A 12,963-nucleotide genomic window follows, 5' to 3' on the forward strand; every position below is an offset into this window, starting at 1 on the left:
AACAAGACAGACAGCAGAGTGTGGAGTTCAGAAAGTGAACTGTATTCCATTAAAGGCCCACCCTTTGTTCTGAGGGCGCACTTGGGGGCCCATTAGTTTATGACCCGCAGTGAGAGTAGATGGGAGGTGTTCATGTAGTTTCTTGGAAGCTACAATGTAAGAAGCCAGTTGTCAGGCCCCAGTGAACTTTGGGGGTTTGAGCATTCTATAAAAGTCCAAAAGCCTGGGGCTTTCTGGGAAGGCTATGAGCTAGAGACTGAGGGAGGATCCAGGACAAACCTTCCAGCAGTGTGCACTTTCAGGTCATGTGGACCATTGGGGCCAATGAGGGGGCCCCATGGAGGGCAGCGTTAGGGAGCCTCGACCAGGGAGCCATGCAGCAGGAGATGGGGCTGGAGAGGACCTAGAGGGGTGCTGGCAGCCCCAGAGAGCGGTGGGCTGGCAGGGCTGTGGAGAGAGCAGGGGCCAGGCAGAGAGCACAGCTGGGAGAGTTTGGCAGAGGGTGGTGCAGGGCAGTGGAGGAGGAGGTGGGTAGATGACTAAGTTGCATGTCACTTTAGAGAGGAGTAGGGCAGGGGGCAGAAAAGGACCCAAAGCCTGCAGCAACTGACAGTCAGCATGTGCCCCTTCCTGTGATCCTGTAGGAAGCCTGGTGGGCCCAAGACCCATTCCACTCCTATCCATGTCCCTCCACTGCCCTTGGTCCCCACCAGCTGCCAGGACCCAAACCCAGAGCCAGACCTGTGCCCTCACCTCAGTACACTCACTTAGAGGGAGGAGCCAAGCCCATGGGGCGCAGGCAGGGGTTCTCAGAGCCAGGCCGGTATTAGAGACCAGCACAGATGGGTGTCTGCTTCTTCCCTGCCTTCCTGCGACTCAGAGCACCGGGAAGGACAAGGCCTGTAAGGTGATCACAGGCCACTGGGTGGACCGGGCCGGCCTGGAGGCTGCCTGGTAAATCAGGGCACCCACAGTATAGAACCCAGCCCATGCCCCAGCCAAAGCCAGGGCTCTTCCACCCTCTGCCCCTCCAAGCCACCCACACCTTGGGTCTCAGTGCTGCCCGCCCTTCCCTCTGTCTCAGGTGTCGGCGCTGCCACCCAACGGCCTGGTCCGCAAGGTGAAGCGGACACTGCCCAGCCCTCCTCCAGAGGAGGCTCATCTGCCCTTGGCTAGCCAGGCCCCCCCACAGCTGTATGCGGCCAGCCTACTGCAGCGTGGGCTGGCGGGGCCCACCGCTGTCCCTGCCACCAAGGCCAGTCTGCTCCGGGAGCTGGACCGGGACCTGCGGCTGGTGGAGCATGAGTCCACCAAGCTGCGCAAGAAGCAGGCAGAGCTGGATGAGGAGGAGAAGGAGATCGACGCCAAGCTCAAGTACCTGGAGCTGGGTATCACACAGCGCAAAGAGTCTTTGGCCAAGGACCGGGGTGGCCGTGACTACCCACCCTTACGTGGTCTCGGTGAGCATCGTGACTACCTGTCGGACAGTGAGCTCAACCAGCTGCGGCTCCAAGGCTGTGCCACTCCTGCTGGCCAGTATGCAGACTTCCCTGTCACGGCTGCTGTTCCTGCCACCCCCGCCGGCCCCACTGCCTTCCAGCAGCCACGATTCCCATCCCCGGCCCCACAGTACACTGCAGGCAGCAGTGGGCCGGGTCCGAATGGATTCCCAGCCCACCAAGCACCCACATACCCTGGCCCCAGCACATACCCTGCGCCTGCCTTTCCTCCTGGCACCAGTTACCCTGCTGAGCCTGGCTTGCCAACCCAGCAGGCTTTCCGTCCCTCAGGCCATTATGCAGCCCAAACACCCATGCCAGCCACACAGAGCACCCTTTTCGCAGCCCTGGCTGACAGCCGTGCCCCCAGCCAGAAGCCACGCCAGACATCACTAGCCGAGTTGGAGCAGAAGGTGCCCACCAACTATGAGGTGATCGCCAGCCCCATCGTGGCCATGTCTTCGGCCCCATTGGAAACCAGCTACAGTGGCCCAACGGTTAGCAGCAGCTACGAGCAAAGCAAAGCCTCTGAGTTGCCTCGGGCCACTGATCGTAGCAGCGTGAGCATGAGCCCAGCCCCCACCTACCCCTCTGACTCACACTACACCAGCCTGGAGCAAAATGTCCCTCGGAACTATGTGATGATCGACGACATCAGCGAGCTGACCAAGGACAGCACCTCCACTGTCCCTGATAGCCAGCGCCTGGAGCCCCTGGGGCCGAGCAGCAGTGGGCGTCCAGGAAAAGAAGCAGGAGAGCCAGGTGTCCTTGAGGGGCCCACACTGCCCTGCTGCTACCCCCGAGGGGAGGAAGAATCTGAGGAAGACTCTTATGACCCCCGTGGGAAGAGCGGCCATCACCGAAGCATGGAGGGTGACGGTCGACCAGCCAGCACCCACTACTATGGTGAGAGTGACTACCGCCATGGGGCTCGAGCAGAGAAGTATGGTCCAGGCCCCATGGGGCTCAAGCATCCCTCCAAGAGCCTGGCCCCGGCTGCCATCTCCTCAAAGCGCAGCAAGCACCGGAAGCAAGGCATGGAGCAAAAGATCTCCAAGTTCTCACCTATCGAAGAAGCCAAGGATGTGGAGTCAGACCTGGCCACCTACCCCTCCCCTGCAGTCAGCAGCAACCTGGCCTCTCGGGGCAGGAAGTTCCAGGACGAAATCACCTACGGGCTTAAGAAGAACGTGTATGAGCAGCAGAGGTACTATGGGGCATCTAGCCGGGACCCAGTGGAGGAGGATGACCGCATGTACAGTGGGAGCAGCCGGTCCCGGGTGGCAACTGCATATAGTGGGGAGAAGCTGTCCAGCCATGACTTCAGTGGCCGGGGCAAGGGATACGAGCGGGAACGGGAGGCTGTGGAGCGACTTCAAAAAACGGGCCCCAAGCCCTCGTCCCTGAGCATGGCCCACGGCCGGGCCCGGCCCCCCATGCGAAGCCAGGCCTCTGAAGAGGAGAGCCCCGTCAGCCCCTTGGGGCGGCCCCGCCCGCCTGGGGGCACCCTCCCTCCTGGAGACACCTGCCCACAGTTCTGCTCCAGCCACTCCATGCCTGACGTGCAGGAACATGTCAAGGATGGACCGCGGGCCCATGCATATAAGCGAGAGGAAGGCTACATCCTGGATGATTCCCACTGTGTAGTTTCTGACAGTGAAGGTAACGGCAGCTGGGGGTGATATCTGCAGATGCTCACCACCTGGGGGCCATCCTGCCCATGGGGCCCTGGGCCCCGAGATATACCCGTGCGTCCTGGCCTGGTGCTGCATGCTGAGGGCTCTGCCTTCTCTACCCGTACCCTGGCCGGGTCATGGGAGGGTGGGCGGGGGCCTGGGGTTTTGCTGTGGCTGTGGTGCCCCTGTGGTTTCCTTGCATGGCTTCAGCTGGGTCACCCCCTGCGGCCGACTTGGGGGTTGATGGTGTTCTGTTTTTGGTCTCTGAAGCCTATCACCTGGGCCAGGAGGAGACAGACTGGTTTGATAAGCCCCGGGATGCCCGCTCTGACCGGTTCAGGCACCACGGGGGCCACGCAGTCTCCTCCTCCTCCCAGAAGCGAGGCCCTGCCAGGCACAGCTACCACGACTACGATGAGCCCCCTGAGGAGGGCCTGTGGCCACATGATGAAGGGGGCCCGGGCCGCCATGCCTCAACCAAGGAACACCGACACCACAGTGACCACGGACGGCACTCAGGCCGCCACGCTGGTGAGGAGCCAGGCCGGCGTGCTGCCAAACCACATGCTCGGGACCTGGGTCGCCATGAGGCCCGGCCTCACCCTCAGCCCAGCCCTGCCCCAGCCATGCAGAAGAAGGGTCAGCCTGGGTACCCCAGCTCAGCTGAATACTCACAGCCATCCCGCATTCCATCAGCATACCATCATGCCTCTGACAGCAAGAAGGGCTCCCGGCAGGCCCACTCGGGGCCCGCCGCACTGCAGCCAAAGCCAGAACCCCAGCCGCAGCCGCAGCCGCAGGGTCGGCAGGCACCTCCAGGGCCACAGCAGTCACAGCCGCCACCATCCAGACAGACACCCTCAGCAACAGCATCTCGTCAGCCGCAGATGCAACAGCAGCAGCAGCAGCAAGGTCACGGGCTACAGCCCCCCCAGCAGACACCGTCACAGGCTCGGCTGCAGCAGCAGGGCCCGCCAACTGCCCGGGGCTCGGCCCCCACTGCCAGCCAGCCAGCAGGGAAGCCCCAGCCAGGCCCCATGACAGCCACAGGCCCCCAGCCAGCAGGACCGGTAAGTAGGGTTCCAGGGCATGGATCCCACCCAGGGAGGATGCTGCAGATGCAGCTTGGATATCCCCTTGGTTCCTGGCTGGGCATGGGCAGAATCAATGGGCTGTCTCTCAACTAGGGATTCTGTGTTGCAGCCACGGGCAGAGCAGACAAATGGCTCTAAAGGGGCAGCCAAAACACCCCAGCAGGGGAGGGCTCCTCAGGCTCAGCCACCACCAGGACCTGGACCTACAGGTGAGCCTCCCCTTTGGTGCCCTCAACTGTGACCCAGAGAACCCGGGCTGCTCTCTCCTCACTTAGCTGCCCTGAGCTCCCCTGCCCTGCATGCCCTCACTGCCCCCAGGAAGGTGTCCAGGGGGCATGCCTCTCAGCAGAATGACTGGCGCTAGAGTGTGCAGTGGGGTCAGCAATGCTGGGGCCTTAGGGCCCAGGCAACTCTCGGCAGGGCAGCCGCAAGGGGCTGGTGAGCAGGGCCAGGACCATGACTTCATGCTCTCTCCTTCCTTCCTTCCTCTCTCGCTTTCTCTCCCTTTCTCCTTTTTACCTCCTTCACCTTCCTTCTTTCTGTTTCTTTCCATGACTTTTCTTCCTGTTCTTATCTTCCTCTTTTCATTCCTCCGCTCTCTTCCTCGCCCTGCCCCTCACCGGGTACTTGTGTTCAGATGCCCTCACAGCTACTCTCCCACTCAGAGCCTGGAAAGCCAGGTCACACTTGGCTCCTGAGGGTGGTCTCTCTCCCCCTAGGCATGAAGGCCGGAGCCAGGCCCGGGGGGCCCCCAGGGGCTCCTGCCAGCCAGCCAGGTGCCGAAGGGGAGAGCGTGTTCTCCAAGATCCTCCCTGGTGGGGCAGCAGAACAGGCCGGCAAACTGACAGAAGGTGAGCCCTGCCTATGGCCAGGTCCCCAGGTGGGCAGCCACCCCAGGGCCCTGCTGTGGCAGAGACTGGGTGTGGGGAGTGACTCCAGGCTCAGTCACTCGGGCCCGGGCCAACCTTGTGGTCCTGGGGCTGGGCTCGGCCTCATGGGCCACGTGACCCCGATGAGGAGGGTGTCTGGTTCGGTGCCCTGATGCTGTTCTCCTTTTTCTGTGTCATAGCTGTCTCCGCTTTTGGCAAAAAATTCTCCTCATTCTGGTGACCGTGCCACGAAGGGTGAGTATGAGCTGCCTGTCTCCAGCCTCCCCCAGGAAAGGCCTGAGGGGCTCTTGTGGGCACTCTTAGTCCTGAGGGGTCCTCTGGGAGGAGTCTGGGCTCCAGCCGCAGGTGATGTGGCCAGAGCTGCCGTGTCCTGTCCTGTGCGTGTGGCGGGAGCAGAGGAGACAGAGGGCCCTGTGCACAGAGGCTTCACCACAGGGCCAACCCAGTCGAGGTCCCCAGCAAAGGGGAGCCATGGTCCCCATCCCCTTGTCCTTCTCCAGCACCCCCATCCCGCACGGGACTCTCACCGCTCTGCGTTGGCACTAGGTTGGGGGGCTGGGACACAGTTCCTCCCAACCCTCCTGCATACGTGTTCCACAGGCTCTTGAAGAGATGAAGGGAGATGATATCATTGCTGTGGAAAAATCTCTGGAGTCAGAGGCCTGGGCGTAGCTCTGGACTCTGCGTATAACAGTGAGTGTCAGGGCCGGGGTGGGGGACACAGAGGAAGGGGTGAAGGGTCACCCGTTCCTACCAGTGTGGACTAGGAGGGGCCCGTTGGGCTTTCTTCGGCTGTGACGGAGACCACTGGGCATGAGGTCAAGACACTGTTGGCTTCACAGGCTGAGCTCGTGACCCACAAGAAGGAAGAACAGAATGAGTAGAGAGGCAGACAGGAAAAGGACAGAGAGGAGAGGAAGGTCACCGGGACAGGTAGGCTCAGCCCCAGACCAGGTCAGCCAGGGAGAAAGCGGAAGGGCCTCAGGACGGGAGCCCTGGCTCTGTCTGGGCTGCAGTAGCCAAGGCAGGATGAGCAGCTTCCTACTGGAGCCTCCACTGGCCTCGGCCCTGCCGGCGTGCCCTCGGGGTGTCAGGGAGGTTGGCCAGGCTGTTGGTGCTGCTCTATGCACAGCCAGTGCCTGCGCCTAATGCTCTGGACCCCTGAGGCGTCCCCCTTTGTCCTTTGCCGCCTCTCAGATTCAGAGAACAGAGGTTTGGGCGCTTCTCGTGGTGGGCAGGGATGTGCGGCAGGGCCAGGGCGCCAGCAAGCAAGTCAGATGGGAGCCCTGCGGCCAGGCCTACTGCGGGGACAGAGCTGGGGGTAGTGTCGAAGGGGCTGCCTGTCTCTAGAGGAACAGTGGGGGAACTGGAAGGGTCCAGTTTTCCGTCCACTTACTCATTTATTCCATAAACAGTCTGTCAAACCCTGGGGAGGGGCTGAGCCCCATTCCAGGCACTGGGGACACAGCAGGGAACACAACCAAGTCCCTGCCCTCTGAAGCTGACAGTCCATTGAGCGGGACAAAGAATAAATATGTTAAAAGACGAAAATTAGATCAAAAAGGTAATTTCTGAAGGTGAAGTGCTTGGAAGCTGGAGAAGTAGGGTTCTGGGACAGAGGGGCCTGCTCTAGGGACAGAGGGGTCTGCTCTAGGGAAAGTGGTCAGGGCGCAGTGTGACTCCAGGAGAGGAGGCCACTGCAGGGGCCCCAGCTGAGGGAGCAGCACTCACAGAGGCCCTGCTGGTGAGTGTCACAGGTGGGCTTCAGGGGCAGACAAATAGCCAGCACAGCCAGAGCCGCAGCGGAGAGGGGAGGTGATCAGGGTTGAGGTCTGAGGGGGCGGGAGCCAGCTGGGGTGGGCTTTGGAGCCCAAGTCAAGAGCCCGGAACTGATTCTGATTGCAGTAGCCCCCCATGCAGCACCCCCGGTGCTCTTCCTGCCTTCACCCCTGACCACCAGCTCCCCACCATCCTCCTGCTCAGCCAGATGTCTCCCCGGAGTTGGAGTTGCCCTGAAACGGATGGGAAACCAGAAGTTGTGCTGAGGGGAGGGGCAGCCCACGGCCAAGTTCATGGCAGTGCCCACCCGGGTTTAGGGCCAAGGCTCCATCACTGGGAAGGGAAAGGAGCCACAGGCATGGTTTTGTTCTGTGTCTGGACACATGACGTGGGTGGGCGATGAGACCGCTCACTTTGTAGTTCAAGGAGTCTCCCTCCAGTTCTGGTGCCTGGCTCACAACTGGACCAAGCACGCAGCTCTCCTGTGAGCGTCCGTGTCTTTCACGGCAATTTGACAAGTGGCTTGGGAGAGGATTGCCATTGTAAGCCCAATCCCATCTCCCTCACTCTTAGGCAGGGCAAAAATCAGTGTGTGTTATGTTAAAGAGATGTCCCTTCCTGGCCCACCTGATTCTTCTTTTCTTCCTGTCCTTCTCTTTGTGGCCTCAAAGCTGCCAAGCACCCATCTCCCCAAGCCTCAGTGAGTGGGATCCTGAGGGGGAGGAGGAGGCCCTCGGCGTGTGGCAGGCAACTGAGAGGGGTGCGGGGTGGGAATCAGCTGTCCACAGCTCCTAACAAAATCCTTCTTCTTCCATCCCTCCTTCCCTCCCTTCCTTCCATCCCTCCCTTCCTCCCTTCCTTCCTTCCTTCCCGCCTCCCCCCTTCTCTCCTTCAAGCATCTACAACCTGGCGAACCCTTGGCCCACAGACTCACCAGGTGGGACGCGGTGGGCGGCCTCAGTCGAGGCAGGATGTTTTCTAGCAGCAGCTGCCTGGGTGATGCATCTGCTGGACAAGTGGGACCACTGGCCCTGGGGGAACTTTGATTGTCTTTCCTGAGACCCTGCTCTCCTCAGGGTGCCACCTTCGAGGTGTAGCTGTGGCTGGGAGGGAGGAGCTCTCTTTGGAAATCCTGCCGCCGCATAGCTGCTGCTCTTCCCACAGCAGCCTTCTGTGGCCTGGCCAGCCAGACCTGCATTGCGTTATACACAGAGTTCGGGCACCCGCTGCCTGTTTTTGACGGACGCTACCCTCCCTCCACGATGCCAGAAGTTTTTCCACAGCCTTGGAGACGGGCTCTGACTGAGGGCTGGGAGCCCCGGCTCCGTTTTCTTCACATTCCAGCTGGCCCGGCTCCCCCTGTGGCCACAGGGTCCTGCCCCCCTTACCCTGTCCTCTGGGTGACATGGGAGCAGACTTCTGTGTGGCTAGCGTGAGGTTGGGAGAACTTTACAAACATTAGGACCTAACACTGTCTCATTGCTAAAATAAGAGGCCATAGCACGGAAAAGCAGCGTGGGCCCCGGCTGAGGCTTCTCCCAGCCCATGGGTGGTGACACGCCAGCACGTTGGCCACCCTCTCAAAGCCATCCCCCGAGCCACCCTGAGCATCCTAGCGGCTCTGCCATTGTCTTGACCGGCCGGCTCCTCCTCCGTACACCTGGGGATTCCTTTTGATTTCAAGAACAGCCTTAATCATTTCTGTTTGATTTATGTGTATACCTCATAAACATTTTTCTTTTGTTTCTCCTTCTCCCCTTTGTCTCTCCTCTCTTCGCTCACCTCCTTGCTCTCCTCCCCACCCCACCCTCCTTGTGACTGATGGTTTGGTTTCCTCTCTGCTCTGCCCCTGCTCAGAACAGGATGAATGTTGACTTAGAAGCAATAGTGGGCAGCAGGCCACCAAGAGCACAACCCCAGGGTGGCGAGGTCTAGGGCGGCCCTCAGCCCGCCACTGTTTACCGTGCAATTCCAGTCCTTCTTAAGCCATCAGCAGTGGGAGCACTCAGAGCGGGGCCCGGGCTTCTGCCGGCCGAGGGAAGGACCCGGAGCCCCGTGCTGGGGAGTGCGGCACCATCCCTCCACCTGGTGGGCTGGGTGGCGTTCCTCCTCGAGGCCCTTCCCTTTGGGACTTCCTTTGACCTTGGGCACAGCCACAAGTCTCATCTCTAATGTTCTATGCAATGAAATATAAACCCTCAAAGACAACTGTTCATATTTAATAAATTCCATGTTATGTATAAGGCGTTCATTGCAAACATGCAGTTGAGAAACTGGATAGATATGCTCATATCAACCCTACCCTGGCCCGCCCCGCTCCTGCCGTGTGTGTGAAACTCTCAGTCTGTGGCATGTTTGACCTGTGGCAGGACTCGCCGACACCGGGCGAGTCGCCGCCTGTCCCGCAGTGGAGCATGCACAGCTCGCAGCCTCTTTGCACGACTCCATTTTAAATGCTCGACCCTCTTGCTTGGAGTTCTTTTTGCCTCAAAATCTCTCCTTCAGGGGCGCTTCTAGCTGACTTCTGCACGAGCTAGTGAGGACCTGCCAGGATTGTCGCCTGAGCATGCCAGGCTGTGGCAGGTGGTGCGAGGCCCCACACGCCCTGCAGGTTTTTCTGACCGAGATGGCAGGTGACAAGGAGTCTCTAGAGTGCGGGTGCTGGTGGGGCCTGCACAGGGTGTGTGTGTGTGTTCAGGTTTGCCGTGACACTCGGAAGGTTTCCATCTGTAAATCGCCCCACCTCACCCCAGCCTTGGGCCAGAGGCACCTGGCTGTCCCAAAGCAGCAGCTCACAGGCGGACTCGTCTGAGGCCAGACAGACCAGCCAAGGGCAGGGCCGTGCCGTGCCCTCGAGCCCGCAGCTCCTGACCCTGTGCTCCAGGCCTCTGCTCTGTGGGTGGGAGGCTCACAAGTCTGTGTGCCGAGAGGTGGCTCCAGGGGGTCAAAGGGTGCTCAGGAAGAACTAGACATCTGGCATTTGGTGAGGACAGCTAAAATGTCATCTGGGACCAGAGCAGGTGTTTACATAGACAGTGGCTTCAAGCTGAATTTCTTGGGAGGCTTCTCAATAGAAAAACTTAAAGCCCTGTTGTGGCTCCCTCTGCCTGTCCCCAGGATTGGAACTCGCTGCCCACCCCCATCTCTGAAGCCCCAGAATCCTGCTGCTCAGCAGCTTCTCTACGGCTGAGCCAGGGGTGCGGGAGGCTGTCCTGCCTGACCCAAGGCCTGGCCCCCTCTCCACAGTGCTCTGGTTTGCACCATGCATTTCTCAGGGGCCTCACTTTCCTGCTTTCCTGTAAGGTCTACACAACCCTTCAGAGAGGGACCCTGGCACACCGCTGGCAGCTTTGGGTGAGACAGGAGGCTGTCAACCTGTGTTGGGCCTGAGAACCTTGTCCTCTGGGATTTGGGGACACCTGCCTCAAGTCTGGACTATGTGAGGCTATCTGAGCAAGGGCGGAGGAATGCCACCATCCACCACCCAGCCACTAGGGCCAGGTCTATGTGGGGAGGCGTCTAGTGGCTGGATACGTGGGGGCCCAAGACAGTAATCCTTCCCACTGAAAGCCAGGGAATGGGACGCAGAGCAGGGAAAACAGGGAGATGACCATAGGTCAGCCTCCATCAGCTGCAGCCCCAGGCTCTAAAATACTCACTTCTCAGCAAATGTCCCTCTGGGTTGGAAACTTCTAACATGCATCACTCCCCACCTCCCAGCGTATCCAAAGGTTACATCTGAACCTAACACTCCTTGTGAAGGTGGTTGGAGCAGGCCTCTGGGCCAAGTCTGTCCTGGCCCTTGTGTGGATGCAGCTGTGGCTCGGGGGTACTGCAGCCAGGGGCTAGCATTCTGCAAGGGACCAGCATTCAGTGCCGTGAACAATGGGAGCATCGGGGCGCATCTCCAATAGACAAGGGGTCTCTGGGATGCAGGTCAGGCCTTTTCCTTACCTGCCCACCCCCGGCCCCCGCCATGTCATGAGCAAGGACGGTGTCTCTCTGCCCAAGCCAAGGCCCAGTACACTTGCTTCAGTGCCACCACCCCGCCCCCACCATCTGCCTAGTCCTTGGGAGGAGTGTGGTCTCGGGGCCTATGCTGAGGCAGCAGAGATAGCAACTTGTGGCCTGTCTTCGGGAGCCTGCGGGGAGTTTGCCAGGCAGGCCCTCTGCCAGGGCAGCATGGTCCTGGCCTGTGGGCCCCTGCCTGCCCTTGTGCCCTCCTCCCCCCATTTTGTAAATACTTGTCATCGTGGACTCGAACAGGGTCAGAGTGACAGGCCTGATCAACTGAAACTCCTCAGAGATGTCACCTCTGTCTCCTTGGGTACCTGCAGCCCTGCTGCCATGGCCCCGGAGAGCCGTGGCAGTCGTGACACACTGTGTGTGCGCATGTGAACAAGTGCGTGAGTGGATCTGTGTGCGTGTCCGCCTCCTTCAGCCTCTGGGATCCATCAGCTCCTCTCTCTGGGGGCAGTGCCCAGGGGGGCCGCCCGGCACCTTTCCTCTGCTGGCTTCCATGTCTTGTTTTCGCTTTCCCCTCACTCCTGCCCTGCCCCTTTCTTTCCTTCTCTCCTTCATTTGAGGGGGGGAAGAGTGCTGTACAAAGTCAAACAAACAAGTTTACAGTTGTAAGTGCAATGACCCGAGTCCTCCACGTGACCTTGTGAAACGTGTGCCGTCCTCCTGTGCTCCGTGAGAACTCGTGGTACTTCAGTGTCCCTCCCCCTGTATTGTGACAAGGTAACTCTGTGGTATCAGAATAAAAGGACTTGATATAAACAACCTACAGACTGTCTCTGGGATGGTTTCTGAAATGGGAAGGCTTAGCCAGAGGGACAAAGCCCCATGCTTGTGACAGTCTAGTCTGTTGACAGGTAAAGGAAAAAGAGAAAAGGCGAAATTGCTGACATGCTGGCAAAGCCAGGACCCCAGTCCACACCAAGCTGTCCAGAGTCAATGGACCCCCACAGAGGCGCCCCAGGAAAGGTCCTGAGCTTGGCCTTGGAGGGAGCCTTAGGTCACTGCCCAGAGTTTTGAGGGCTGGTGCCTCCTTGGCCCGGCAGGGTCAGACTGGCTGTACACACAGCGTTCTGGTGCCTGGTTCTGGGAAACGGGCGAGCAGGTGCTGCCCTCTGGTGCTGCCAACAAGCTCTACACCTGTCTGCCTCGCTGTGTTGAATTCAACCCCTAAACTCAGGGGCTGCCAGACCTCAGTCCGTCCCTGGGAAGGATGGGATATCCTCCTTTCTAAAGTAACCCAGAGTTGCGCCCTGGCAGTTGTGGGTCAGTGAATTCAGTGCCAGCCTGCAAAATCAGGGCACATGCCTGGGTTGAGGGCCTGGTCCCCAGTTGGGGGTGCGAGAAGCAACCAATCAATGAATCTCCTACACAGTGATGTTTCTCTCCCTCTGTCCTTCCCTTCCTCTCTAAAAATAATAATATTTTTAAAAAATAAAGTAACCCAGAGTTTGCTAGATAATTTTTAAAACACAGATAAACAAAAAGAGGGTCAGCCTTGCCTCTGGCCTTCCCCCCAGAGTTAGTTTCTTGCTGCATATCTTTCCTGCTTGTGTTTTTCTATTCTTTTTCATTTTAAACAGAAGCTAGAAGGTGCAGCACTGCCCGTTTATTTCTACGTGTTCATTCCAGGCACGCAGGCGGCCATCTTCCAATGCCCAGCCTCCAGAGAGCTGCACCAGGGTTTACAGCTGGACTGCTGCACATGCCCTGAAGGGCAGGCACCAGGCCCCTAGCTTCCCTATGATAAACAACACTACGATGAACATCCCAGTTTCCAACCTTTCCCCCCAGATCGGATGTATGGGCCACTCTCCTGCTCCCAGTTCTGGCCTTCACCTCTTGCACATGCTGGGTGCTCACAAAGTGAGGACTGTTTTTACTTAACTAGTCCAATATGGTTGATGAGGAAAGGGAAGCTGCTGGTCAGGCAAGTGGGGCCTTGGTCAAAGGCAAGGCGGGGCCCTGAGGTGTGGAAGACCAGCCAGTCTCAGGGCCTCTGCTG

The 12,963-nt window shown here is 59.4% G+C and overlaps 1 protein-coding gene across 4 annotated transcripts in view; it reads left to right on the top strand.

Annotated features, from left to right (window-relative positions):
• BSN (bassoon presynaptic cytomatrix protein) overlaps positions 1-11,716 on the top strand; it is a 77,828-nt gene extending 66,112 nt beyond the window's left edge. For 3 of the 4 annotated variants that reach the window (XR_008427490.1, XR_008427492.1, XR_008427491.1), the window contains 7 exons: positions 1,085-3,161; positions 3,446-4,245; positions 4,379-4,478; positions 4,989-5,120; positions 5,339-5,393; positions 5,760-5,852; positions 7,835-11,716. Coding sequence is in view for 1 of the 4 variants with exons in the window: in XM_053929860.1 (XP_053785835.1) it covers positions 1,085-3,161; positions 3,446-4,245; positions 4,379-4,478; positions 4,989-5,120; positions 5,339-5,379 (3,150 nt within the window). In the remaining 3 variants the exon portion in view is untranslated. The remainder of the gene's footprint in view (positions 1-1,084; positions 3,162-3,445; positions 4,246-4,378; positions 4,479-4,988; positions 5,121-5,338; positions 5,394-5,759; positions 5,853-7,834) is intronic. The other variant, XM_053929860.1, reaches the window with a different exon arrangement.
• Positions 11,717-12,963: the final 1,247 nt, after the last annotated feature.

The sequence above is a fragment of the Desmodus rotundus genome, chromosome 8, assembly GCF_022682495.2.
Source record: "Desmodus rotundus isolate HL8 chromosome 8, HLdesRot8A.1, whole genome shotgun sequence".
In the NCBI taxonomy this organism is placed as follows: domain Eukaryota; kingdom Metazoa; phylum Chordata; class Mammalia; order Chiroptera; family Phyllostomidae; genus Desmodus; species Desmodus rotundus.